The 27,296-nt window shown below is 29.1% G+C and overlaps 12 protein-coding genes across 13 annotated transcripts; 6 read left to right on the top strand and 6 right to left on the bottom strand.

The window, feature by feature from the left end:
- The first annotated feature begins 23 nt into the window (after positions 1-23).
- On the top strand, positions 24-3,751 carry OCT59_020841 (uncharacterized protein). The gene is made up of 15 exons (XM_025316623.2): positions 24-518; positions 594-933; positions 1,002-1,318; positions 1,387-1,497; positions 1,584-1,711; positions 1,788-1,840; positions 1,903-2,022; positions 2,114-2,235; positions 2,299-2,468; positions 2,538-2,649; positions 2,722-2,839; positions 2,999-3,105; positions 3,167-3,237; positions 3,309-3,484; positions 3,555-3,751. The coding sequence occupies exons 1-15, from the start codon at positions 45-47 to the stop codon at positions 3,632-3,634; spliced, it is 2,499 nt and encodes an 832-aa protein (XP_025180152.1). The 5' UTR covers positions 24-44; the 3' UTR covers positions 3,635-3,751.
- Positions 3,752-5,968: 2,217 nt separating this feature from the next.
- Positions 5,969-6,528, top strand: OCT59_020840 (uncharacterized protein; the record flags this gene model as incomplete). Its single annotated transcript, XM_025325656.1, has 2 exons — positions 5,969-6,076; positions 6,169-6,528. 2 exons carry the CDS (start codon positions 5,969-5,971, stop codon positions 6,526-6,528), a joined length of 468 nt encoding a protein of 155 aa, XP_025180151.1.
- Positions 6,529-7,251: 723 nt separating this feature from the next.
- Positions 7,252-7,992, bottom strand: OCT59_020839 (uncharacterized protein; the record flags this gene model as incomplete). The annotated part of the gene is made up of 3 exons (XM_066149429.1): positions 7,252-7,395; positions 7,565-7,688; positions 7,820-7,992. The coding sequence occupies 3 exons, from the start codon at positions 7,990-7,992 to the stop codon at positions 7,252-7,254; spliced, it is 441 nt and encodes a 146-aa protein (XP_065990335.1).
- Positions 7,993-8,025: 33 nt separating this feature from the next.
- Positions 8,026-8,765, bottom strand: OCT59_020838 (uncharacterized protein; the record flags this gene model as incomplete). The annotated part of the gene is made up of 4 exons (XM_066149428.1): positions 8,026-8,091; positions 8,163-8,275; positions 8,422-8,657; positions 8,731-8,765. The coding sequence occupies 4 exons, from the start codon at positions 8,763-8,765 to the stop codon at positions 8,026-8,028; spliced, it is 450 nt and encodes a 149-aa protein (XP_065990334.1).
- Positions 8,766-9,374: 609 nt separating this feature from the next.
- Positions 9,375-10,448, top strand: OCT59_020837 (uncharacterized protein; the record flags this gene model as incomplete). Of its 2 annotated transcripts, XM_066149427.1 has the most annotated exons (3): positions 9,375-9,483; positions 9,571-10,314; positions 10,385-10,389. In XM_066149427.1, 3 exons carry the CDS (start codon positions 9,375-9,377, stop codon positions 10,387-10,389), a joined length of 858 nt encoding a protein of 285 aa, XP_065990333.1. The 2 variants fall into 2 exon arrangements, with proteins under 2 accessions (XP_065990333.1, XP_065990332.1); XM_066149426.1 differs by lacking the exon at positions 9,375-9,483 and having other exon boundaries at positions 9,642-10,448.
- Positions 10,449-11,511: 1,063 nt separating this feature from the next.
- Positions 11,512-12,760, top strand: OCT59_020836 (uncharacterized protein; the record flags this gene model as incomplete). The annotated part of the gene is made up of 3 exons (XM_066149425.1): positions 11,512-11,659; positions 11,845-12,260; positions 12,713-12,760. The coding sequence occupies 3 exons, from the start codon at positions 11,512-11,514 to the stop codon at positions 12,758-12,760; spliced, it is 612 nt and encodes a 203-aa protein (XP_065990331.1).
- Positions 12,761-15,942: 3,182 nt separating this feature from the next.
- Positions 15,943-16,863, bottom strand: OCT59_020835 (uncharacterized protein). Its single transcript, XM_066149424.1, has 4 exons — positions 16,616-16,863; positions 16,401-16,537; positions 16,238-16,323; positions 15,943-16,165 (listed from the first exon to the last, which is right to left on the bottom strand). Exons 1-4 carry the CDS (start codon positions 16,740-16,742, stop codon positions 16,087-16,089), a joined length of 429 nt encoding a protein of 142 aa, XP_065990330.1. The 5' UTR covers positions 16,743-16,863; the 3' UTR covers positions 15,943-16,086.
- Positions 16,864-17,561: 698 nt separating this feature from the next.
- On the bottom strand, positions 17,562-19,128 carry OCT59_020834 (uncharacterized protein; the record flags this gene model as incomplete). The annotated part of the gene is made up of 4 exons (XM_066149423.1): positions 17,562-17,616; positions 17,698-17,742; positions 17,847-18,806; positions 18,875-19,128. The coding sequence occupies 4 exons, from the start codon at positions 19,126-19,128 to the stop codon at positions 17,562-17,564; spliced, it is 1,314 nt and encodes a 437-aa protein (XP_065990329.1).
- Positions 19,129-19,387: 259 nt separating this feature from the next.
- On the top strand, positions 19,388-21,023 carry OCT59_020833 (uncharacterized protein). The gene is made up of 2 exons (XM_025310665.2): positions 19,388-19,971; positions 20,039-21,023. The coding sequence occupies exons 1-2, from the start codon at positions 19,423-19,425 to the stop codon at positions 20,285-20,287; spliced, it is 798 nt and encodes a 265-aa protein (XP_025180148.1). The 5' UTR covers positions 19,388-19,422; the 3' UTR covers positions 20,288-21,023.
- Positions 20,316-22,427, bottom strand: OCT59_020832 (uncharacterized protein; the record flags this gene model as incomplete). The annotated part of the gene is made up of 9 exons (XM_066149422.1): positions 20,316-20,446; positions 20,517-20,611; positions 20,684-20,980; positions 21,072-21,381; positions 21,440-21,560; positions 21,636-21,741; positions 21,813-21,948; positions 22,014-22,128; positions 22,191-22,427. The coding sequence occupies 9 exons, from the start codon at positions 22,425-22,427 to the stop codon at positions 20,316-20,318; spliced, it is 1,548 nt and encodes a 515-aa protein (XP_065990328.1).
- Positions 22,428-22,576: 149 nt separating this feature from the next.
- On the top strand, positions 22,577-24,754 carry OCT59_020831 (uncharacterized protein). The gene is made up of 8 exons (XM_025331922.2): positions 22,577-22,627; positions 22,696-22,900; positions 22,976-23,033; positions 23,102-23,348; positions 23,433-23,502; positions 23,585-23,730; positions 23,849-23,956; positions 24,026-24,754. Exons 1-8 carry the CDS (start codon positions 22,598-22,600, stop codon positions 24,479-24,481), a joined length of 1,320 nt encoding a protein of 439 aa, XP_025180146.1. The 5' UTR covers positions 22,577-22,597; the 3' UTR covers positions 24,482-24,754.
- OCT59_020830 (uncharacterized protein) lies at positions 24,623-27,198 on the bottom strand (the record flags this gene model as incomplete). Its single annotated transcript, XM_025316620.2, has 13 exons — positions 24,623-24,973; positions 25,064-25,126; positions 25,193-25,322; positions 25,407-25,500; positions 25,573-25,687; positions 25,753-25,859; positions 25,926-26,061; positions 26,140-26,194; positions 26,264-26,400; positions 26,461-26,589; positions 26,658-26,698; positions 26,876-27,025; positions 27,108-27,198. The coding sequence occupies 13 exons, from the start codon at positions 27,196-27,198 to the stop codon at positions 24,746-24,748; spliced, it is 1,476 nt and encodes a 491-aa protein (XP_025180145.1). The 3' UTR covers positions 24,623-24,745.
- Positions 27,199-27,296: the final 98 nt, after the last annotated feature.

Raw genomic sequence — 27,296 nt, 5'->3', positions numbered from 1 at the left:
ATAATCAAAAAAATTTAGTGAATTTTAAATTTTTTTTGTTGTCCATGAAACGTGAAAAAAGTATACGACCTAAGGCTAATTTTTCAGGCCAATTTATTCCAGCTGAAGATACTGAAGCAATAATTGCAGAAAAATTAAGCAAAAAAGCCGCAAAACGTGCTCGTAGACAGAAAAAAAAGCAGGATGATAGATTGAATAACCTACCAGAACAGGAATGGCGTGAGATATCATTATCAAATCCTCCTCCAGTACCTGCTCAAGAAAAAGGAGACTTCTCAGTAGTAGTACCATCGATCAGTAAAAAACGTAAACGAAAAAATGCAGTCCAAGAAGATAATTTTATTAAAAACGATGGTTATGTTGAACTTAATTCTCTTGAATGGTCCGAAGTGAATTATCCCGATTCAATTTTTATGGGAGACGATTTAGGAGGATTTTTATGCCTAGAGGAAATTGATGATATTGATGTTGAGTATGATGATAATAAAGATACACAAGGAAAAACGATTAAATTTAAGGTCAGTACTATAGCGAAACAAAATTATTGTTTATCGTTTATGATTAAATTCTTGAATAACATAATTTATTAACAGAAAGTAAAAAGTAGTAATAGATTATCAAATGCAAAAAGTGACAGCCCATGCGCTAAACCTGAGGAACCATTACCAGAAGAGGAGTCATCTAAGTATTATGACTTGGATACATTTGATGAGAGTATTTTAATAAGGAATAAAAATATAAGAGAATACAAGCAATCCGAAGAAAATGTAGGATCACAAGATGATAATTTTGATAATAATATAGACCAGTATAAGGACGATGATGAGAATGATGAGGACGAAATTGATAATGATTCAAAAATGGAAGAAAGTGTCAGCACAAATATTAATAGTATTCAGGACGAAAAAGGAACGGATCAGAATGCTATGGAAGGTATAATATTGAAAATTCATATTTCTGAATTATTAATAGGCTTATTAGCTAATAACATTCATTAAAAGGAATCGATCTTTCCGCATGGAATCAGTTCAATCTCTCTCCTATCATTATGAATGAGTTAAAATCACTCGGATTTAATAAACCTACGCCAATTCAAGCAAAAACACTTCATTTTAGTTTATCCGGCCGTGATGTCATAGGTGCTGCTGAAACTGGTTCTGGAAAAACACTTGCTTTTGGAATACCTATATTAGAGTACATATTTAAGAAAGTAAAGGACTCGAATCAGCTTGTAGGGCTTATTTTGACGCCTACAAGAGAATTAGCTATGCAAATTAGAGACCATCTTCAACATATTAGTAAAAATTCTCTAATAAAAGTAAGAATTAGTTATTGCTATACCTTTTTTTCAAAAAAAAAACATTAACGTTAAATTACTATCGAAAGATTATAACAATTGTGGGAGGAATGTCTACACAGAAACAACAGCGATTATTATCAAAACATCCAAATATTATTGTCGCTACACCTGGTCGTTTATGGGAATTATTCTCTGAGGTTTATTTAATTAATATTTTAAAATTTATTTAAGCGTATAATTCTTTCATACTTAAGATCCTATCAAATTCTGGTTTATGCTACAGAATGATGCGTACCTTAGTAATTTGCGACGCATAAAATTTTTAGTATTAGACGAAGCAGATAGAATGCTCGAAATTGGCCATTTTGAAGAGTTAAACCATATTCTAACTGTTTTATCGAGGACTAGAAAGTAAAAAGCTAATTATTTTTAGTTATATTGCAGATTTTTATTAAATTACATAATATTAATATAAACTATTTGACAGTAACACTAATGAATGGGCTGAAAATGATATTAAAGAAAAGGAATGCACTTATGGTAATAATTTTTTATTATTAAGATCCTTTTTTCTTTTATTGATACTTAATTATCAATATTAGAACTTACTCCTCGGCAGACTTTTGTGTATTCTGCTACGCTCAATAACAAATTGAAAGAAGATTTGAAGAGAAAGAAATACAAATCGAAAAAGATAAATAAAGAATCCACAGGAACAATGAGTAAATGGTTTTTTTTTTCTTTTATTTATAACCATTAATAAATCAATTACAAAAATATAAAAATCTAATAATATAATTTAATTTAATTAAGCTGAATTAATGCATCGGCTTGAATTTAATGATTCAAATCCAATATTTCTGGATATTACTCCTGAAGATGCGGTTGCTGAAACATTACAAGAATCCAAAATTGATTGTCTGACCAAAGAGAAGGTGTATTATTGATTCTACTAAATTGTTTGTTAATATTCAATTATTAATATTTATACTTCTTAGGATATATATACGTATTATTTTATTACGCGATATCCTGGTCGGACCCTTATTTTTGTTAACAGTATTGATTGCATTCGACGTCTTATACCAGTAATTAAGTTATTAAATATCGACGTTTTTGGACTTCACGCACAAATGCAACAAAGGCAGCGTTTAAAGAATTTAGATAGGTAAACGTGAAGGACTGTAAGAACCATTTATTATTTTTATACGGCTAACTAACGCGTTTATATTTACAGATTTAAGCAGAACCCTAAAGCCGTTATGATTGCTAGTGATGTCGCAGCTCGTGGATTAGATATTCCGTTGGTTGAACATGTAATACACTATCAGTTACCGCGTTCTAGTGATGTATGTAAATTATTTTCCTAAATCTTTTTAATAATTAATTTATTCATTGTGTTAATATTTTTTTTTTTTTAGATATATGTTCATCGAAGTGGTCGTACAGCCCGTTCAAGGAAAGAAGGTGTAAGCTTAATGTTGTGTAGTCCCGAAGAACTAAGTTTATATCAGAAGTTGTGTTTGAAATTAAATAAGGGTAAGAAATTGGCGCTGAATTTTCTTAAATACTCTCATAATGAATACTTCACCAACAACAGGTTTGCCACAAACTCAAATATAATAAAACCGATTGAATATATTTTAGAAAAAAAAACAACAAATATTTTATAAATAATATATTTTCTCTTTATTTTAGTTGACGGCTTAGCAGACTTTCCTGTTGACCGAGGCATTTTAAATTCAATGAAACAGAGAATTAACTTGGCAAGACAAATTGATCAAGATGAACACAAAATGCAGAAGGTGCGAAATATCTAATTATATATATGCATATATGTACAATTATTGATTTCCTTTAATATAGATGAACCACGATAATGATTGGTTAAAAAAAACCGCCCAAGAATTTGAAATTGATTTAGATGATGAAGAAATGTAAGTTCTTGGTATTTATAAAGTTAGGTTGATAGTTCTAACAACGAAGTAACCAATTTGCATTTATTTAGCGTTAACGATTCTAATAGAGGAAATCAGAAACAAATTAAGGAAAAAATTCGATCAATGAAGCTCGAATTGAAGTCATTATTATCTCAACCATTAATTCCACGAGGAGTGTCTACAAAATATCTTACAAGTGGAATTGTACGTGATTTAGCGGATAGACTGTTAGACGAATCTTCGCGTAAGTATAAGTATTATTATCCTATTATTTTATTATAAAGCTGTATTAAAATAATTTATGATTTTAATAGATAATTCAGCAATATTGGGTGTTAAGAATACTAAAGCAACTGACGATTTAAGATCAAAAAAAAAGACAATACCTTTATAGAAAGAAGAAAAGTTCGGAAATTTATAGTTTATTAAAACAATTAACTTATTTAAAGAAAAATTATTAATTTCTAATATCATAGTTAATAATAAAATAAAATTGCTTATTTTTTCCGTCAAAAATTTAGTAGCACTCCTCCATAATTTCTGAATTATATGACCATTAATGTCAAGGAAGTAACTAACGGCATGATCCTAACATTGCTATCATGAGTATTAATTTCTTGACCCTGGACTATTGCGGTTCAAGTTTGTGAAGCCAAACTGAGCTAATCGAGAATAAGATATACCATGTGCATCATTTTAATACATGTTCCCAAATTTCAATTTCTTTCATTTGTAAACCAAAGATTTTTCGAGAAGAGAGGTAAGAATAAAAGCTAGAATGGGCTTCGTACAACCATAAATGATAAGACCACCCTTGAAATTGAATCCAACATGAATAAATAGAGTTAGTCATATCAGGCCAAAACCTGACCCTTCGTTAACAATTTGAGTAAGATGTTCCTCACCCTATTCGCATCCCGATCAAGTCTTAGAACCACCCAGTTTGTCATTGATTTGTCCGCAATGCCCACATGTCTTAGAAGTGTACCCCTCACTTGATAACCTTGCAATACTTGTACTCTCTTAGCTTGTGCAAAAGAAACATTCAAAATCTGAAATGTAACCAAGTTAGCATTGTGTGGGCTATCCTCAATTGGATCTTTTTTTATTCTTGAGCACAATATATGATGTTTTGAATTCAGGTAGCAAAATGATCTTGTAATTCTAACATAACCATCAGGCCAGCTGGTGATAGCACTCATCCAGTGATGAGTTTTGGACACAATTTTTAACTTTAAAGGTTTTAGACATAAGAGAATTGTCAAAAACCCTGTCCAAAACTTATCCAAAACTGTCCAAACCTGTCCAAAATTGTCCAATTGCCCAACACTGCACTCATCTATCAAATTATGGATTCATTATATGATTCATAGCATCTTTTTTCTCAATTGAAATCTCTTTCTCTTGTTTGTTCTTTTCAAAGTAAGATCCTTGTCACTTTGTAATTTATTGTATTTCTTGAACAATTTAAATATTTTGTCAATAACCATTATCCCACTCAATTAATTGACAATAGGATTATAACCTGTTATAAACATGTAAATACCTGGATTTAGTAAAAGTACCTTTCATCTTAGTTATTAATAATATCCAAAAGAATGGAAACATACAAGTAAAAATGTCTCAGATGATTCATAGTTATGTTAATCATATTATTAATTTCTAATAATCATTCTAAAGTAATACTCTTTAGAAACATATATTCTCCTCTATTTCTTTTCCAATCCCTGGCAAAAATTGAGATGGTTTGTATTCAGTTTAATTCTTCTTTAATTAGTATTTTATTCAAAAATTATTTTTATACAACTTCTTATTCATTTTATATATGCTTATTAATTGTTAAATTACATACAAATATACTTTTTTAAAAGTTTCTTTTACTTATAAAAATTCTTCAGTGAAGCATTTATTATTTAAATAACACTCTTATATAACATTTATATTAGTAATTCCATTATTTTACACCATTTTCAAGAATTTTATTATACATTTACTTTACAGTTCCTATCTATTTTCTTAGCTTTTCTCTTTTTTCAGATGTTAAATAAATCAGTATTTTTCATGTTTTCAATCTTTTTTTGTCATTTTCAATTCTTGGTTAATATCCATTTTATCTCTAGTAAACTTTTATCAGATTTAATATTATCAATATTAACATTATTTAAACCAAATGGCATGATTCTTATATTATACTTAACAAAGATCTACTGTATTCAACAAATTCAAAAGTGAAGTAGTAAAACCAGTTCTTATAGATAATCAATATCTTCTTAGTATAATCATTTCAAAATAGACTTAAATTTCCATTTGAAATTTAATCTGATATTTTTAATAAGTTTATAGTCTAAGTATTTCTATCTAAAATACTTATATAACCTATTAAGATTTTCTTTTTATCTCTTTAAACTAACTCTTGTATAATAGATTTTTTTTTTATTTATTCTTTCTTGATTTCCAAATATCTTTTTTATATCTATTACAAAATACAATCTATTACAATCTAGTATTTTAATGCTTAATATTTTTTCCTAATAGTTTTACTTTCTTAATGTTTCAGATGATAAAATTTCATATATATATTTTTCAGATTTCAATACTTTATCATTAATATTATTTTACTCAAATATGTAAAAATAAATTTTATTTATATTTAACAAAGAATATTAAATTATTATAATGATAATAATTTAATATTATTTATTATTAATCAGTAAAATTACAATTGGTAATGACCGGATATGATCCAGTATTGAAGGACAATGTTCGGGAAATTACTTTATACGATATCTCCTCCACTTGGACTCAGCTCGAATTTCTCCAGCATCTTGAGAAATGGGTCACGTGATCGCTTTCAAGACTAAACGTCAGAAGAAATACTTAACGGTCACCGTTTCAATTGACTTCAATGAGTGGGCTATGAATCTATAGAATCAAGGAGTCTGGACCGCTCCTTTAGGAGGTTTTCCTGTCCGATGGTATCCTGCTAACTGGAATCTTCAACAAAGAAAGGAAAAAGAACGATTTCAGGCTGTGGTGAAAGATTTACCTGGAACTGTCATCAACTTATTAATGCTATACCCTTCAGACCCTTCCCAATCACCTATCTCACATTTGGAATGCAAAGCTTTTAAGGTGGTTCAGGAAAAATGTACCCGCAAGCTCATCATGTATTACAAAAATTGGGCAGATTTGGATAAAATCACGAATACCAAGTTGAACTTGCATGAATATGAAGGTGTTTGGACTAGATACTTTTCCCCTCAACTATCTAAAAGTCGTAATCAATAATCAAGAAGTGGCCGTAATCAGAAGCAGAACCAAGACTCGGATAACAAGGTTGGACTAAATACTACAAATAACAAGAAAAAGGAGGGCAAACCTTCTGGAAAGAAAAACAATTCTTCTACTTTTAAGAATTTGAAGAAAGGTTTAGACGGTAGTGAGTCGGGTAAGCTTACATTGCTTGCCAAAATACGCTCACTATTAAGAAGACTGGAAAATTGATAGGAAGACATGACAGTTTTGGTGAACTACTGGACACAGGTCAAATGATGGTATATCTGTAAAGAATCATAAACCCGATTCTTCACTGATTTTTCATAGATTGTACTACTATAATAGTCTGATGATCATTTCCGATTCTTTGCCTATTAATGTTTAAATTCTGGACAATATCGGTAAACTATTCTTTATAAATATCATTTTTAATTAATGAAGAATCGGTTTACCAATCGGGTAAATATTATATAAATATCAAACCCAATAGTATCCTCTTTTATACATGATTTTCATTTGATATTTACAGTATTATTTATTTCAATTTACCAATATTAATACCGAAAATTGTTAATATAAAATATTATTATTATTTATTATATACAAGCAATATTAAGCTATACAAACAATAATATAATACAATACTATTCTTTTCCCGTCCTTTTACTCATTTTCGATATTTTCCTTCTCACCAAAACTAATCATTGATTGATGATCATCATTGTTATCATATGATCAAGAGATTGTCCATTCCGGAGTATCTTCAGGTGGCTTAGAATTATCGCACCATTTTTTATCTTCATACCAACGGTGACAAAAAACTTTTACATGACTTATTTTCTCGCCAACGCTATCAGATAGACGAAGTAATTCACGAACCTATTGAATAAAAAAAAATCAATAATCAGTATCGATAAAATGATGAATTACGCAAACTCGAAGCAAATAAGCAATTTACTTATACGACTTGACCTCCAGGGTTTGTCATAAACATGAAGAACATGTTTATCTGTTGTTTTTTATTTTTTGGTCAGATATTCATATTGACTTCTTCTTGGGCAAGTTCATCGTCAGTTTCAGACACTTCATTGCTATGGAATTCGCCTTCATTCATCAATAATTCACAATCGTCATTGAATTCGTCCCAAGATAAAGATGATAGTTTAAACTTGCTAAGTAAATTATCTTTGGCGTTAAACATGTGGGTCAAACCTTTCTGGCGTCTTTCCTTTTTCTATCTGAAGTAAATGAATCGATTAGTAACAAGTTTTAATTTGCTAAACTAGTTTACCGAAGTACTTACATCGCCTCTACGAGAATTGATTCCTTTTCTTTTTTTTCTGACTTTGCTTTTTCTGGATCAAGATTAATCCTCCAATTTTCATGACGGTGACGATGCAATTGTTGCAAAACCCATTTCAGTTCTGTATCTTTGTATTGAAATCTTCCTTTCATAGCTTTATCGATCTCTTTCATTGTATTTTTTGCAACATGTCAGGCAATATCGATTCATTTTTTAGTATGGTCCAGTTGTAATGTGTCATCAAGACCACTCAAGATCTGCACTACTTCATCCTTAATTCAAAAAAAGGTTAGTAATATTTAAGAAAAAAAAGAAATAGTGATTATAGTAAAAAATAACTTACATGAAAATTCTTATATTGTTCTTCATCCATATTTTCAAGAACGTTTTGAGCATAACGATAGTAGCCAGCTTCTGGTTCCAGAGGTGATTCTGTCCGATTATGTCTTGATTGATCTGGCTTTGATTGAGAGGCTGCTTTAATGCTTTAAACTTCTTCCGTAAATGAGCTGACAGCTCTACTTAAGGCTTCAATCACTGTAAATTAATATCATTATTAGTTAAAAAAAAGATCCTTACAAAAAACCAAATTATAATCATACCACTATCGTATCCTTTTGGCGATTTTGAATCCCTGATGATTAATGAACGACCAATATCACGTTTTCTTAAATCCCTGATAATTGATGAGCGATCATGTTCTCTTGAATCCCTGATGATTGATGAGCGATCACGTTCTTTTGAATCCCTTGAGCGATCACGTTCTCTCGAATCCCTTGAGCGATCACGTTTTCTTAAATCCCTGATGATTGATGAGCGATCATGTTCTCTTGAATCCCTATTGATTGATGAGTGACCATTTTCATATTCCCAAGTTGATGAGCAGTTATTTCGAATATTAAACAAATGACCCTTCTAGTACTTGGTAAGCGTTTTCTTTGAACATCACTTTTAAAGTAATTATATTAGATTATTAATTCATGCTTTTACAGATAGGAAACTTTTACCTCTGTGATGAGTAACGAGAGTAACTTGAATATTTATTTCCCAGTAGAGAATGTCAAGTATATTTCCTCCTTTCTGGAGAAGGACTTGATGAATATCGGCGATGTTTTGAAATATTCATTCTTGATGAATGACGATTATATGAACTTGTGTAAAAACGTTGTTGGCTAATTTTATTGATCTTAAACGGGTTTCGCCTACGCATTTTTACCAAAAGAGCAAAAATGAAAATAATTTAGGAAAAAAAGAAAAGAAAAAATTAATAAATTCTTTTTTATACTTTTTTTCTACAATGTTTTTTTTTCTTTGGTCAATAATTAATTTAGAAATCAATCATCTAACGAAGAATTAGAAAAAAAAAATCAAATTAAAATCCATGATGCATCTTTATATATTCAAAATTAGACTATATTTAGACTACAATTTATTTTCCTTTTTTAGAATTTAATCAACATTTCAATAAAATATATTTATTAATGGATATAATATTTCGTTTATTATTTCAAAGAATTGAAAAATTATCATATAAAAATAAAATAAGAATTTTGCAATGCCAAGAACATATCGAAAAATAAAAAAATCTTTTGTAAAGGTTTCTAATAATAATAATCACCCTAATAAAAGTAAAACAAGGAAAGTTCCTTGTAATTGCGATAAATGTAAGGGAATTTTAGTTGATTCGCGTACAAAAAAAAGTCATGAACTAAAAAAGAATATTAGACCAAGAGGAATTATCGAAAATACAGACCTAAATCAAGATTCGACCAATGACCCAAGTCTAGATGAATCAGTAGATTTGCCAGATAGACTGGATTCTATGGAAGTTGATGATAATGATCAGATGATGATCGAATCTAATCAACCTTCTCAAAGAAAAACCTACACATTCCTTCCCAAGAAATTACCGAAAGATAAACCAAAAGGAAAACAAAAGGATATTGGTAGTGGTGGAATAACATATCCAATAGTTGTCATCGAACAGAATATTTCTGATTATGATGATGATGGTGATGCCGATGGTGATAATAGTGAAAGTGTTGATGATGAACTCAATTTTACTGAAGAAAATCCAAATGAATCTTCATCTAGCGGGTTTGATGCACCAGAAACAGATGATATATATGATGATATCGAAGTACCTATTGTTGATTTTAATGAAAGCTTCAATTGGATTGTCTTATGGATTTTATTATACCAAGAAAGGCATAAGTTATCTAACGTCACTACCGATTCTTTAGTTAAATTTTTTAGATATATTTTGGTACTTTTGGACGCAAATACATATAAATCTTTTCCTACATCACTGTATATGGCATGCAAAATACTTGGTGTATGTGTTCATATAATAAAATATGCAGCATGTGAAAAATGTTGTAAATTATATAATATAGCAGAAGTATCAACTACCACACCTACTCAAGTTCCTATTAAAAGTCATTGTACATATATTGACTTGCCAAATCATCCAATGGCAAATCAAAGAAATGAATGTATGATGAAACTTACTAAGACAGTTCACACTATAAATGGAGAGCCTTCTTTAATTTTTCCAATTGTCAGTTTAAAACACCAATTACAATTGATGTACAATCGAAAAGGATTTGAGAGTTCATGCAGGAAATAGGCAGATCAGTGTAATGTTCCTCAATATTTAAATGATAATTATGATGGACGAGTTTGGAAAATATTTTGGGATGAAGACCAAAATTTACCTTTCTTTCGGAAAGAAGTGGCTGATAGACACTTGGGTATTATGTTAAATATTGATTGGTTTCGGCCATTCAATAATGCCAATTATAGTGTGGGAGCCATATATGGTGTAATATGTAACCTTTCACGAAATGAAAAATTTAAACCATCAAACATTCTGACAATAGCTTTGATTCCCGGACCAAATGAACCAAGCCTACACTATATAAATCACTATTTGGCTCCAATAATTGATCAATTACTAGAATTATGGAATGGGATTGAACTATCAGGAATATATAAAAGCACTAATAAGCCAATTCGAGCTGCAGTAATATGCTGCTCTTGTGATATTCCAGCTGCAAGAAAGCTCTGTGGTTACATATCAGCACGTGTAGCCTGTCATAGAACATAGATGTTTAAAAAAAACACAATTCAATGATCAAAATCAGCCAAATTTTGGTGGATTCGATAATATTGATAAATGGTTTGTTGAAAGAGATATCAACCAAGTTCAAAAAAATGCACAGGAATGGTTGGAATGTAAAACTAAAGATGCTAGAAGTCTTCACGTATGTAATACTTCAGTGCGTTGGTCAGAAATGTATCGGCTTAGTTATTTTGATTCAGTCAGATTTCTCATTATCGATCCCATGCACTGCTTATTTTTGGGTATCGCTAAATGGATTGTACTATGGTTGTGGATTGAAGAAGAATGATTAACACAAAAAGACCTTAAAATAATGCAGAATAGGGCTAAGTTAATAAAAGATATTGGCAGAATCCCCTATAGAATTGATACAGGAGAAGGATTTTCAAGGTTTACTGCAAATCAGTGGAAAAATTTTATCCTTGTGTACGCAACTACAATTACCTGGGATCTACTTCGGAAATCAGATTGAGCAATTCTTGCCAATTTTGTTCGCGTGTATAATATACTTGTATGCAGAACTATATCAATAAATGGATTAGAAGAGGCACACAAACGGCTTTTAACAATGGTAAAACTTATCAAGCAAAATTACGGACCAGAAAAAATTTCTCCAAATTTACATTTATGTTTGCATATTTGCCATTGCGCTTTAGACTATGAACTGTTATATGCATTTTGGTGTTTTAGTTATGAAAGAATGAATAGTTTACTGGGTAAGTACAATAAAAACCAGTCTACTTTTAAATACTTTCACCTTTTAAAAACTATAATAAAAACGAAATAAAATATTTAACAGATTTTTTAAAATTAAAAAAAAAATTATATTTAACTAAATTTATAAATTTATTACATTTATATATTTCATATTTATTAATTATTTATTATTTCATATATATAGGTTCGTATCATACTAGTAACAGAAAAATTGAGCTAGAATTATTAAAAACAATTCATTATAACTCCCTTCTTGATCAATTTTCTTCGTGCGTCCAAGATCACCAACATTTATCGGCTTGTTTACCTTTAATAGCATTAAAAGAAACTAGTAGTAGTCTTGCAGTTCAAGATGAATTTGATGAAATAGACTACCAGAAATTTTTATCTATATCCAGAAATGTGGAAAAAATGGCTGGAACAGGTTCTGAATCCTTTCTGGGTACTTTTCTTAATTCTAAAAGAATAAATACAAACCTACCAAAAGAAATATTAGATCTGTTGGTTGAATATTATTACAATGCCTATGAAAATAAAGATTTTGTAGCATTAGCAAATATCCATGTTGCCAGTCCAGAAGCTATACCAGTACTTTCAAAGGTAAATATTTATGGGCGATTACGACTTGGCTCAGAAGTATTTGCATCATCATATTCAAAAAGACACATCACATCAGCTAAAATTTTATCACAATTTACCCATGGAAATACTAAAGATACTTATCCCAGAATTGTTCAATTTTATTTTGAACATACTTTACATTTACTGGAAGGATCTAAGAAACATGCTTTAGCATTTGTTAGGTGGTATCGTCTAGCAAATAACCATAATACTAGATTTCACTGTAAAATTAATGATGAAATTGAATCTTGCAATATTGAACTATGGAAAAAAGAATTTTTCGAACATAGTAGAGATTGTATTATTCCGGTGCACAGTATATTAGGTCGATTTATTGAAGGTTCTTTTACAGTAGGCAAAAAAAAATATATATCGGTAATACCAATTAATAGGAAGATATATTAAATTTTATAAAATTCTATATTTTTCAGCAAAATTATGTGTTATGGCGTAAGGTTTGGTACTTTGAATCTGGATAATTGAAAATTTTTTTTTTAACACCACCAATTGCTGATACGATATGCATATTAATTACAATTAATTTCAGACTTACCAAATCTGATTTAAATTTTTTTTTATGAATTTTTATTTTTTTGAAATATTTTTTAATTATTTCGCTAAGTATTCTTTAATGAAGGAAACTGGAATGCATCATCATATTTTAGATTAATTTTCATTAGATGTTCATGCAACAAACCAGTTAAATACTGATACAATAAGAGAAATTTATAGAAAATTATGACAGAATATTACTCATGTTTCTTCTAAATTATCAGGATAAGGCAAAACTGAATGGATTTAAGAAAATAGTTTTGCTAAAAAGAACTTTTTACGTAGATTACTAATAAGTGATGATATAGAGTTTGGTAGAATTGTATGTCAATTCAGAGATGTTAATATGTTCTTGTTTGAGCTATTAATAACTTGAGTATAATTTCTGCTTATGTTAATATGGCTTGCTTATCTCTTTCAGATATGCTCACGTAGTCACGTATATATTATTGAAATAGAATAACATTTATTCAAGAATTTGAGGGTTTCTCAAGACAATTTAGATTAGTTGTAATTACTTAAATTAAATAGATCGTAATTAAATAGAGATAAAAGAAATTTTTTTTCAGACAATCAAAGACTCATTGCCGAAAAAATTCTTATTGCTAAAACTTCTTTATTGTAATTAATTGTTATTTAGATTTATTTCATTGTTATCATATCAATTTTTTGTATTTTATTATTTCATCAATTTAATCTCATCAAACTGGTAATTTAAGTAGAGCTATTGATCGTGGAATGAAGTAAATTTGATTTAAATTGGTGATTGGTTGTTATACTTCGGATATTGTTTTAAAAAAATTTTTTTATTAAGAAGATATTTCTTTGTTTAGATTTGTTAAAAATTATGTTAAGATTATGTTAAAAAGTCAGGCAATTGGAAATCAAACAAAATGGGAGTTAGATGATTATAATTTGATATTTGTAGATTTTTTTTTAAAGTAGTTACTGTTAGAGCATTTAGCACGAAGAATGACACAAAAACTAGAAAGTAATTTTATTTTGTTATATTCTATTATTAATATTTTTCTAAAATAAATTGTTTATTGTAATTATTATTTATTTTATAGACAAGTTTAATCGTTTATTTGGCTTTGATGGCTGCAAAAAAGGTGAAATTCGGTTGATGAAATTAATACTTGCAACCATATAGGTTTACTTGCATGCTTCGAAAAAATGTGAGAAGGGAAATTTTTCTTTGAATTGTAGTGTGATATTACAAATATATTAGGAAGTATATTCCCGTTAGTTCACTAATAGCAATTTAGAAAAATTTAATAATTTTAGATTTACTAGCTAGTGTTAATTGTTTGTAGTAGCATATTTGATTATTTTATTAAAGTATCATAAAAAGAAATCAGAGCTTTAAATTTTTAAGAATATATGTAAAATTTGATTTTATTAAAATAATAAATATTACGCATATAACCAATTATTATTTGATGATTTACCGATGCTTTTTAGTAGATTAATAACGGGTCAGAATTTTATTTGCCAATAATCGGAATACTAATTTGTTGTCAATTATTTACTAATTGTAATTTAAGAATTATCAATATTTAATAGGATAAAATATATATAAGTATCGGCATACTGATTATTCAATGATAAAAAAAATAAGAGCCAGTTAAGAATCAAAAACCTGATTGGTCCCGATTCTTAACTGGCTCTCAATTTACTGATTCTTCATCATTTGACCTGTGCATAAAATTTGACTATTAAAAGGTGGTGATAAGTTCATATATATTTTTATCAATAATTTAGAATCTGCGATTCTGGAGAAAAAATATGGAATAACTTGCCTTCCATTAGTTATAGAGACATAAAATTATTACCATTAGATGTGTTTCGATGAGACAAATTCGATGAACTAAATTTTATTTTCCTACAACCACTAGATGATGAGTTATCTTTAAAATTTTAAAATACTAAATTTTTCTTTTTTTCAAATTCAAATTTTCAGCTCTTATGAAAGTGTCTTTTGGTGCTTAAAATTTTTACCAGTCTTTTATTATTAAGATAGCCAAATGGCATATTTTTATGCCTATAATATTAGTTTTCATATAATATTTTAGTAATTTGTACCTTGCATTGGTGGAACTGTAGATTTCGTGCTATTAGTAAATATATATAACTTTCACCGGAATTTAATAGCCAAGTTTTATGGTTTACTGGTGGATTACGAATTAAATCTTTTAAACTAAAATAGTTAGTTATGATGTAAATACTTTTTTTTTATTGTGTTTTGGCTATTTTCATTTTTTGTATATTATCAATTTTTTGATATTAAATAAAGAGAATGTATTTATACTTCTCTGCTAATTAATTACGTCGTATTTCGGCGAACGGACCAATTCACTATTTATTATAAAATTACTATGAATTAATTACGTCTGTCAAAATACATTACGTCTGTCAAAATAAATTTAATTAGTATTTTGTCATTTTGACGAAAAGTATAAATGTATTACTAATTATAAAAAAAAGTATCATTTATTTATTAAATTTAGAAATAAGTAGAATTTTAATTTATCTTATTAGAGAATATTTATAATAGTTTAATAATTAAAGAAAATTAAAGTACTAATATTATTAAAAATTGATCTGAAAGTTATTTATAAAGTTAAAAAGTTTTATGTGATGCATTTATTTAAGAGTATTGGCATTTATAATACTTTATTTAAAAAAGCAAGTGTTTGATTCAAAATGTGATTGTCCTTTAAATAAGAATAGAAAATATACAAACAACTTTTAATAAAAATTTAAACAATCTATATTCACATAGCAAAATAGCATTCAACATGTAAATATATATAGCATTTGAAATAGTTTAGCATTCTATTGTATAAGAATAAGATACATGTAAAATGAATAATCAATTTCCGAAACATTTCTTGTTTCTTCAAAAAAATAAAATAACATGTAAAAATTCTTCTTTTGTATACTGGATGAATAAATAAAAACGATCACTTCATTTTTAAGAGATCAAGTTTTTTCAAATCCTTACTAGACAAAACTCAAAGTGCAAATGTAATAATCGAATGCTAAGTATTTAGAATTATCATTTTATTTGGTCAAGGTTAAATGGGTATCACGAACAAAATTAATTTTCCATTAGCAAACTAACCAATTTTAAATCATATATTATTTATTCTACCATTCATCCCTCAAGGAGACTATCAAACTTCACAATTACATAAAAAAAATTTTAAATTTTTGATATTCTATAATAAGGATTTTCTATAATGAAAGTTTAAGCTCTTTTTTCACCTTGTAAGGTAACAACTACTCTCCTTCCAGAAGAATGTGTTCTGTGTTCGCATAACCAAACGCTTAAAAAAAAAAGAATTGTTAAGGAGTTCAAAGAATTTATCAAGAAAAAAACATCAATGTATTTGACTTACCCTTGCCATGTTCCTAAATTCAATTTACCTTTTGTAATTGGTATGTTTAAAGAAGCGCCAACAAGAGCACATTTAACATGACCAGGCTATAATTTACATCACATATGAACGAACAAAAAAAACTTCAAAAGAAAACATGTAACGAGAGTGGTACAAAATTTACCATATCATCAGGACCTTCATCGGTATGAACATAAGGTAAATTCTCTGGAACTATTTTATTCAATGCCATTTCCATATCTACTCTTACATCAGGATCAGCATTTTCATTGAGACATAGTGAAGCAGAAGTATGCTGAACTTTTATTGTGAGGAAAAAAAAAATAAATTATTATAAAATTTTGACCAAAATTAAATAAATACTAACAATAGACTTACGAAAAATATTTGCCATCCCTATTTCATATTCTTCAATTTCAGGGACTTGTTTTTCAATTTCTCTAGTAATTAAATGACATCCTCGAGATTTTGATCTTAAATTAACCGTCTTTTGAAACCAAGACATTTCCTTAAATAAAAAATTGAATCTAAGATAATTATTTGAACTATAAAGAGATCTTTTTTCTACGGAATAGAAGAGTAAAATTTTATTCTTTAATTCACAGAAAGATGGATTCGTCGATCTTATCAACAGATCTGATGTACTTTTTACGTCATTATCATCAAATCAATCTATTCATAAATGACTGAATGCAAAAAGCGCTTTTTTGGATCAAGATACTTAATCGATGTCTTCAATAAGATCCTTATTCTTAGAGATTTATATAGCGATTTATGATAATAAAAAAAAAAATAAGCATATAAGTAATATTAGTAACAAATTATTAAATTATTGCCATATTTTTAATTACAAAACCGATGATCAACTTTAACTGATGAAGGTTTCAATAATATGCAAATTCAATAAACAAAATAAGTTTTCGTCCCCATTGTTATTTCTGGATGCGAGTGGACTGCGCTCCGCTGTATTGAATAGGTAAAAGGGTTCATCTGAATTAGCTAACTCGTTGAGCAAAACATTCGTCATTATGTCTTCACAACTTCAAACTATATTCGTGAATAAACGAAATATTTAATGTACTGTACGAATTCCGCCAAATTTCGTATTTCTTTAAAACCAAGATTTACCCGGTGAATACATAATAAATTCTGTAACGTGCATAACTTCTGTCACATTTGGAAAGGGAAAGGTTAATGGAAATATTATTTTGATTTTTTTTTTTGGTAATTCTCTCTTTTTTTTTATTAATATATTAATTACTTGTTAATATCACTACAATTCCTTTTAATATAACAGATATAATTATAAAAAGCTCCAAGATATTCATTTACGAATTTGAAACCAAGTTGGATCTAACGATGTGTTGGGTGGTTTATCGCTTCAATAAAAAAAGACATTATATTAATAAACAGAGTTAAAGACAAAAAAATAAATAAAAAATATATATATAATATCATACACCGATTTTGAAGTAATTGATGCACTGCCAAAACCGCTGCTGCTTCTGCCGTAACGTAAAATTGAAAATAAATAAACAATACAATTTAAGTAGATCTTGCGAAATTAAATAATGAAAATTAATTATTTAAAATAAACTTTTCAAAGTACCTTGCAAAACGAGCAAAACCACCTCCACTTGGAATTTTGAGTGTAATATTACTAAAAGAAGATGATCCAAACCCTGATTGACCAAATATTGGTTGTCCAAAACCAAAACCGCTTTGTCCAAATGTGGGTTGTGCAAAAGCAGTGGATATTTGAGATGCTTGCGATTGCGTTTGACTAAATGCATTAATATTTATATGTGGTGCGCTATTCTCGACTTTCTCTTTCCTAGTTGATTCTTTCTTTTCAAACTCAGTTGCCCGGTGAGATTTAATATCAAATTTTGATTCTTCGCCACCATAATTAATGTTATCAAGGGAATCTTCTACGATATTCATCTTAAGAGATTCTTTTTGTAATCTTCTTTTCGATTCCTTAATTGATTGATTATTAGGACTTAAGAAATATTTCAATAAATCTTTATATAATTCCTTTGGCAAAATTTTTTTATAAGGTAATACTTTGTCTGAAAATTCTTCAGAAGTTAAATTATAGAATCTGATAAACGGAACACATTGGTGCAAGCTATTCTTCAGAGCATTGAAATCCTCTTTTGAAAAGCTTGTAAGTTCAGAAGGAAGTACCGGATTTTGAGCAAGACCCCATTTAAGTACATATTCCCATATGTGAATTTCATCTATTCGAAGATTATCACTTTGAATAAGTGAGACCAAAAGTTTTTCCGGAATTGAAGAGAAATTTGGTGATTTGAATATCTTATCTGGTTCTTTGGATATTAAATCAGTACAATATTTTTGAAGTTCCAAAAAAGAACTATTTTCAAAACCTGTTTGATATATCAGGTTAAAATTTAGTTCCATCCAGTTTGATTCATTTTCAATCAAAAATAATTGCAAAGAAAGGACTAATTCTTGAAGACTAAGTTCACTAGCAGCAACTAAAATTTTAATGATATCTGAAGTATCATATTCTTTCAAAGAAATTTCTCCACTATAAATATACCTAAATAAAAGTATTTATAAACTTAGAAATCATATTAATTGATTATAATTGAATTCTTTCTTCCATACCTTAAGATTATCTGAAAAGTTTCGGGTAAAATATTTGGTAACTTAATATGTGCCAAAGTTCCATCATTTTTCTTTTTATTTGTTGACAAAATTCTTCGCAAATAAGGAGAACGATAATATAAGATAACCATATGAGCACGAAATAATTTTATATAAGGCCCATTACCAACTTCAATAGTAATATCATAATATTCATCATCATTTAAAATTTCGAGTAAATTTTGAGAGAGTTTCGTGAAAAGTTTATCTTCCATATTTATGTTCGTAATAATGTAAATAAGTTATTTTGGTCCATGTACAGTACGTACTACAGTACGACAATTTCGATGATGACGTACACTACTATCAAGATCTGCAATTGAGGTCACGGGATTATGCTTTTACTCTCTACTCTATTGGCCACAAGTGAATGTCGATCAGTTTTCATTTTTTTTTTTTTAAAAAAAAAATAATAATAAAAAATTCAATTCTCCTTTTTATTTTATTTTTATTTTATTTTATTTTTTTTTGTTTGAATTCAAAACGCATTCATTTTTAATTTAAGGATAATGGATAGAACTAATGATCAACGTAGAAATAGTCCACCAAACTATAACCGTCCAAGAGATCAAACACCTCACCGCATTAATTCTTATCCTTCGGAAAGGGATTATGGTTCAAGTTCTCACTACATGTCTTCTCGTGGTCATTCAGATTATCCGATGAGAGAACCACAAATGCTTCCGGGTAGATACGATGAACGAGAAGAAGAATCACAACCCATGTTTAGGGGACAGGTTCCATATGGTGGAAATGCGAGAGATCCAAAACCATATGGGAGACCACCAATACCTCCCCTTCAACCTTATGACAGAAGACCTTCTTATCGTGGTGGACATTCATATAACCCATATCCTAGGCCACCACCCAATCGAGATTATGGACCTCCTAGCTATAATAATTATACAAGAGGAAATTCTATGCAACATCAACCATATCAACGTCCATATTCTGGACCACCATTTCCTCCCACATCTCACCGTCCTCCACCAAATATTTTTTCACATCCTCCAAAACTTGTGCAAATTCCTGCTTACGCACCAGTACTTGAGGAAAAGGTATTTTGATTCATTCTATAATTAATAATTTTTTATATACTTTATTAATTCGATTAAATTGATAAAGTTGGCGCAAATCAGAGCGGAAGGACAAAGATTGAGAGAGGCGGAATTAAAATTAAATGAAAGTGTTCGAAAATCACAGAGAGAACTCGATAAATCATTATGGGAATTAGAAAAAGTTAACCACAACACTGCTTTAGCGACAAGACAAGTAGAAATACTTTGTACAAAAGAGGAAATCGAAAAAATAGAAAAATTAGCAACAGAGAGAGAAGCCGCTGAAAGGGAAAGAGAATCAGAAATTTTAGAATAATATCATCCTTTAAATGATCTCAATTTTATTATTTCCCGATACAAAATTGTTGAAATATAACTCCTAATATCTCCTCAACGTCAACTCGACCAGTAATTTTTCCCAGTGCATGAGTTGCGAATCTTAATTCTTCAGCGGCTAATACTATATCATTGAGTACTATACATATAAAATAAATAACATCAGTATTAAGAATTTAATAGATGAAGCATATAATTGATGAAAATACCAAGAAAGTTTTCCAGCGCCTTTAGACAATCTCTCAAGTGTTCGCGGTGTCGAGCTTGAGTGATTAAAGCGACTTGAGAAGTGGATGAATCATATCTATTTATTTAATTTAGTTAGAATTGTACAACATGAAATTTGCTTGGCACAAATTAGAAATTTTATCCTTACTTCTTTTTAAGAGAATTTATAAATGACTTTTGGAACTCATCGAATCCTTCCCCTGTGAGACATGACAGGCACCAAATATAATTTGTAGATATATACTTTAGAGATATTTCTTTTAATTTTGATAGATCTGGCTTGTGTTCTATCAGGTCGCATTTATTTAGAACAAGATATGTATCAACATCTACAGTATCTCTAATTATTGAACTTATATCATAGAAATAATTATTGTCGCATTTTATAGAATTCATTATTTCTAAGCTGGAAAGAATAAGTATTTTGATATCGGCCGTCTTTATTCTACAATAAATTAATATGCAATAAAGATTGTTAATTTGCCTTTTATCTTCCTTGTTTCAATAATAGTAATAATATCTTTATTTTCATTTACCGATCCTTTGCCCTTGAAATTCCTTCAATTTCAATAACATCATTTGAGGGTCTTAGACCCGCAGTATCACTAATTATAATTGGATAACCTCCAAAATTTAAAGAAATTTCAATAATATCACGCGTAGTTCCGGGAATTGGTGATACAATAGCTGCTCTTCTTTGGGCTAAGTAGTTCAAGAAACTGCTTTTGCCAGCATTCGGAGGACCCAAAATTGTCACGTGTATACCATCTCGCAAAATTTCCCCACGACGATTATCATTTAAATGCTCAGAAATCTTACTTTTCAAAATTCTTATATTTTCCGTCACTACAAATATTAACAATCATGAGAAATTTTTTTTTTCAATTTTAATTTACAATTTTACCTCGTTCCAAAACTCCATCTTCGATATTTTCGTCTTCACCAAAATCTATAATAGCTTCCAGGAATGCCGTATTTTCGATCAATTGTTTTCTCCAATTTTCATATAAAATTTTCAACCCGCCCTTTAGAATTAATATAACAGGAAATTGACCGCTAGACGCAAGATTATTATTGCGTACATACAGTATGTTTCATACCTGAGCTTGTCGCAGTGCCTGTCTTCTCTGAGCCTCAGTTTCTGCGTTTAATAAATCAGCAAGACCCTCAATTTCCGTCAAGTCATATTTATCATTATAAAAGGCTCTTTTTTTTAGGTATTCATTTGTATCAATCAAATGAGATTGAGAAAAACGATAAATCAACTATTTTCGCACCTACGCGTGAATTCGCCAGCTTCTGCATGTCTGAAATTTTCTATACAACCTAATGCATCTAATATACCTCTCACAACAGATGTGCCACCATGTATATGAAATTCAACCGTGTCCTCTCCGGTATAACTATTCGGCCCTAGATATAAAATAAATTATAATTCTATATATAATTCGAACGCGTAAGATTTAATAAAAATTCACCTGGAAACCATAAAATTAAACCGTGATCAATAATTTCACCGGTTTTGGGATGAGAAATCTTTTTTCTTGTGACTTTACGAGGAATAAGTTGTTTAGAAGTCATTTTTATAGCGGCCTTAAATTTAATTCTGGAATGTTAAATTATGAATTATCGTAGCAAGCTAAAAACTGTACAACCTGTGAAGCATTAGGTCCAGAAACGCGTATAATTGCAATTCCTGCTTTTCCTTGCGCAGTTGATAACGCATAAATAGTATCATTATGTAATGTAGAATAAAATTTTTGTTTTTTATTTTTAAGAAATGGACTTTTAAGTTTTGGACAATAGCGATATGAAGAAAAAACGTACGGACGGAATTGAAAATTCTTCAAAGGTAAAAATACGTTTTTGAATATTTCTTTTTTGAATAACATTTTGTTATGGTCTAACACTGGTCTAAACGCGGAAAAAATGCTAGCGCGGGCCAGCTACCAACCTACCGCAGCATCTTTTACAAAGCTGGTAACACAGAAGCTGGTCACCGGTGTATAAAAACCTTTTGAACGCGTTCTTGTCTCTCACCAGAAGAAAATTTTACTTTAAAATGGCATACATTTCCGATAGAAAAGAAGAGGTATTGAGGTTTAAAGAGATAAAATCAAAAATATTTTCATACTTATATTCTTGCATTTATATTTTTAGGAGGGTAATTTGTACTTCTTACTCTGTGAAACTGAAGAAACAGAAGGCGTTCGTAAAGAAGCAGAGGAAATGTTGAAAGTATACCCTGAAATAGTAGAGTCATATGAAAAATTGAATAAATCAATAAAAACGTTTTCCACAAATTCAAAGATAATGCCAAATACTTATCAATCATTGATCGAAAATTGTCTCGACGAAGAACACTGTAAATATTATTTTATAATTTATTAATACTAAAAGAGAAATTCTGATTAGAAAAAACGATTTGTTTATCAAAAAGATACCGCAGCGCTTGATCTTTTGGATTCTTTTCAAAATGAACAATTTTATCCTCCAAAGTAAGCAAATTTTCAATATTTCAAAGTCTTTTGAATGCAATAATAACATTACATTTCTTTCTATGAAGACTTCATATAAGAAAAATGATGGAGATCATTGTTAACCCAAAAGTTGATAAAGACATTAATTTTAAATCTTATAAAATTTTACAACATGTGTTATATACAACCGGATCAATTGCATTTGAAAATATTTGGAATTTCGAAAATCATTCAGATCCTGAAGAAGTATGGCCAGTAGGTTATGATAGCTTTTGGGCGTTTATCAAAGATAAATTTAATTCTTTAACGCAAAATATTGATGACAACGACCAGGTAAGGCATAATATATATATATATATATACGTATTTTAATTAAAATTTTATTTAATAAGTTTTTTTAAAAAAAATAATTCAAAGTCTACCCGAATTTTACTATTCCTTGAACAAATCGTAAACGTATTTGAGATTGATATGCGAATTAAACAAAGTAAGAGAGATTACGTTAACATCGTATTATTGGACATTTGAAGGTAGATTATCTAATGAATATTCATTCTTTGTTTGATTAGGAAAGTTTTTTTCTTCCATACTATTACGACTAGTTACAAGATCACGTACGAACCTTAGAATTGTTATTGATTCTCTAATAACATCGGTATTTTCCAAAGAAATACCGATGGAAGCAATTCGTCTGTCACAAAGATTATTAGATCAGGTAAAAAATTACTTATGTTATTGGTAAAAAAAAGTACCAAATTTTTTATATTGAAATTTAATTTAAGAACGGAAAATTTAAGTATTAATGTATTTATAATAATTTGTTTCTATTATAGATTATTATTCTTTCATATGCAGGTCATATTTGTCGTGATTCATTGAAAAATGAAATGTATCTACAAATAAATCTACTCGAACCGTCTCGAATGATATCATTTCTACAAGTATGTATAACTAATTGAACTTTAATGTAATTATTCTAAATAAACTAATTCTTTGAACTTAATTATTAGACTTTATTGTCTAATACTTTTAAATATCAGCTTATTGAAAAAGCACTTCTTGATAGCGACCTTAGTAATATAAAAAAAGAAAAAAAACTAATTTTATCGTCGTTAAGTTTAGTGAAAATAACAAAAATATTTTTATACAGTATACCGTACACCAGAAATTTAACGGAACCAGTTGCAATATGGCGTCATATATTTTTTTTAAGTTCAATATTACAAAGTTATGTAAATGCAAAGACATTAAGACAAGAAAAACAGGGAAAGGTGGTTATCGTTCATGGATTAGATGATGAAGAGATGGATGTGGTTGCTGATGACTTAATTAGTAAAAGACTTAAAGAATTGAAAAAATGGTTGAAACAAAAAGATATGGGAGATCTTAAAGACCGGTCAGAATTACTCTTAGAAATGATGGATGCTGATGCAAAACAAATTAAAATTTTCGTAGATGAAGAGTAATTCTAATACGGCTCTTTTTGTAATAAAAAATTGAGTGCAAACTTTTTCTTTAATAAACTTAGCTAAGATATAATCATAGTTACGCATATTCGAGTAGATTGGTCATCTAAATTTGGGAGAACTTTATTTTTAATTATATTTATAGTTATAATTAATATATTTTAACATTTTGTTTATTTTATGTCGCAAGTTTATGCATCTTGCAAATGCATCATAATTTATCAAGACAAAATTTATACATAATTAAAAAAAACCATCGGATTCTCAAAAATCCGCAACTTCGTCGTCATCATCCATATCATTTTCTGCAATTTCTTTTGCAAGTTCTCTTTCTCTTTCACGAAGTGCTTCAGCGGAAGCCAACTCCTTACGATGTGCGTTAAGTGGAAATCTCATTGCTTTTACCGAATCATTATGAAGATTTAAACAAAATGTAATACGAGCATTAAAAGCACTCTGAGGTTCATTCGTCGAATAAATGTCAACATTTTCCTAAATTATATTTTTAAAGAAATTTTTTTTTTAAATCAAATAATTATACTTATAAAATTATTGATATAGAAATAGCGAAATATTATTTACCTTTGATTTCATAAATCCTTTTTCATGATCTATGATAGCGTCAATAACACCGTCTCGAATAGCCTGAAAAAAGTAATAATATGTTAATATATCATGTATTTTATTTATTATAAAATATCTGAAACATACTTTGGCAACAATGTATTCGGCATCTTTTTCACTATCAAGGTGTAATTTTAAACAAATATCACGTAAAGATATACGAGAGTAGGACAGACTTATCATTCTAATACCTGTTTTAATCACGTTATGTCGAAGTCTAAATAAAAAAAATAAAATTTATAAAATTTAATTTTTAACAATAAAAAACTCTATTTTACACCAAGACGAGTATATATGTTACCTTAGTATCAAGGTAAAAGTTTTGTCCTTGCGGAAAACATCCCCATATTTGGCCAATGTTTCTTGAAATGTTGACAAGTCACCAATACGCACGGCTACCATATGAAAGAGTACATATGATCAAAATTACAGCTAAATTAAATTTTCTTAAATCACATAAAATTTACCTTGGACGATATGCAAATAGGGAACCAATGGCTTTTTTAAAACCGGTTGCCTAAATATGGATCTTTCGGGAATGTCTCCCATGAGAAGCTGAACAATAATGGACAGTTTATAGACCTATAAATATGCAAAATTATTTTAATATTTCTCACGGAAAAAGCAAACAGAGAAGTAATAATTACCGCTTGTTGAAAACCAGCTGTAGTTGTATTCTGGGGTGCTTTGCGAATAGCCTGGTTCAAATGCATATGTGAAGCCGTATAATCAAGTTGTATTGCCTTAATACGACCTGGAAATAAATGATATTAGTATTTATAAAAAAGTCATTTCGCTAAAGTTACTACATATTATTTACCTAAATAATACATGTATCTAGCTTGTTGATTATTTCCTGCAGTGTCGGGAAAAGTCGTTTTACTGACAAGTTTATCAGCTTGGTCATAAAGATTATAGTAAAAGTAATTTCTTAGCAACAGGTTGAGCAATGTAGCCTGAAATGTATATGTCAAATTTTCTGTAAATCAGGTAAACCGATTTTTTTTTAAGTTCATACATAATAGATTAATTACCTGAGAATCATTGTCATGACGCAAAGTCGCTGTTCGCTGGGCGGCTAACAATACACTAAATAATAGTAATTAAATCAATTTAACAGAACGAACATTAAGAAAAAACTGCATTCTTTAAACATACGGTCTAATTTCTGCCAATTTTTCAGTGAGTTCATAAAAACGTGCATAATAAAAGTATATACGCGCCGACAATTGATCCAATGTACGACGATTCAAATTTTGAATTTTATGGATTGTTTCATTGGAAAGTAAAATACCCTATAGGAAGTAATTATAAATTAGAAATCCAAATTAATTTTGTATACTAACTTTACTAACCTGATAATAGTCCTGTTTATCCAACAAATATATCATCACCAATAGATGAAGATAAAGGTCAATTTCGGGTAAAACTTGTGGATTATCTTTTGTCGTGTCATCCGAATCAACATCCATAACTCCTGAGTCCTTCATGATAATAAAGCTTTAACAAATTAAAAGGAAAGAAGGAAAGAAAGAATAATTAACATGTTTACCTTTCCCAAGAATTTCAGAAGTCTTCTTTTATCAACAGCATCTATTTCAAAGTTCAAAGGTTAATGGTTTCAGTTAGGCAAACAATTATATTAAACGAATAATTTCGTGACATTCTCATGAATCATATTGATGATGACCTTTCGTGAGAAATGTTACGCTCATTTAAGAGCTAAATTCGTCGTGATCTATACAAATTGGTTTATTAGAATTGTCTGACCTCTTGGATAAACATCTCGAATCGCTTGAGACAAAATTTCTGCATTCAACCGCTTTCGAATGGATGCGGCAGTTCTTAAAACTCTTGTGATAAATCGTGATTCAAAAGTAGCTACTGCACGCTCAAGAAGGACAAAGTTTTGTTTCAAATCTATTATAATTCAAGTGAATCGGTATTAGTTCTAATCAAATTTCAAAATGTTTTCGTAAAAAATGTGAATGAAAATGTGTACCAGCCAAAACCAAAGCATCGGCTTCTGCCGCTTTTTTTTGCGCATCAACAACTTCGTCAACGGTGTCCATTTCGACATCTTGTACAGACATTGTTGCGAACTATGATAATGATCAGAGATGAAATTTAATGACGTCAAAAGTTTTCAATTTATGATGATCGAAGAGGTTACACATGATTAACTATTACA

The sequence above is a fragment of the Rhizophagus irregularis genome, chromosome 3 (assembly GCF_026210795.1).
Source record: "Rhizophagus irregularis chromosome 3, complete sequence".
Classification (NCBI taxonomy): domain Eukaryota; kingdom Fungi; phylum Glomeromycota; class Glomeromycetes; order Glomerales; family Glomeraceae; genus Rhizophagus; species Rhizophagus irregularis.
Note: the sequence above shows the minus strand (reverse complement) of the source record. Positions and strands in the feature narration are given on the sequence as shown.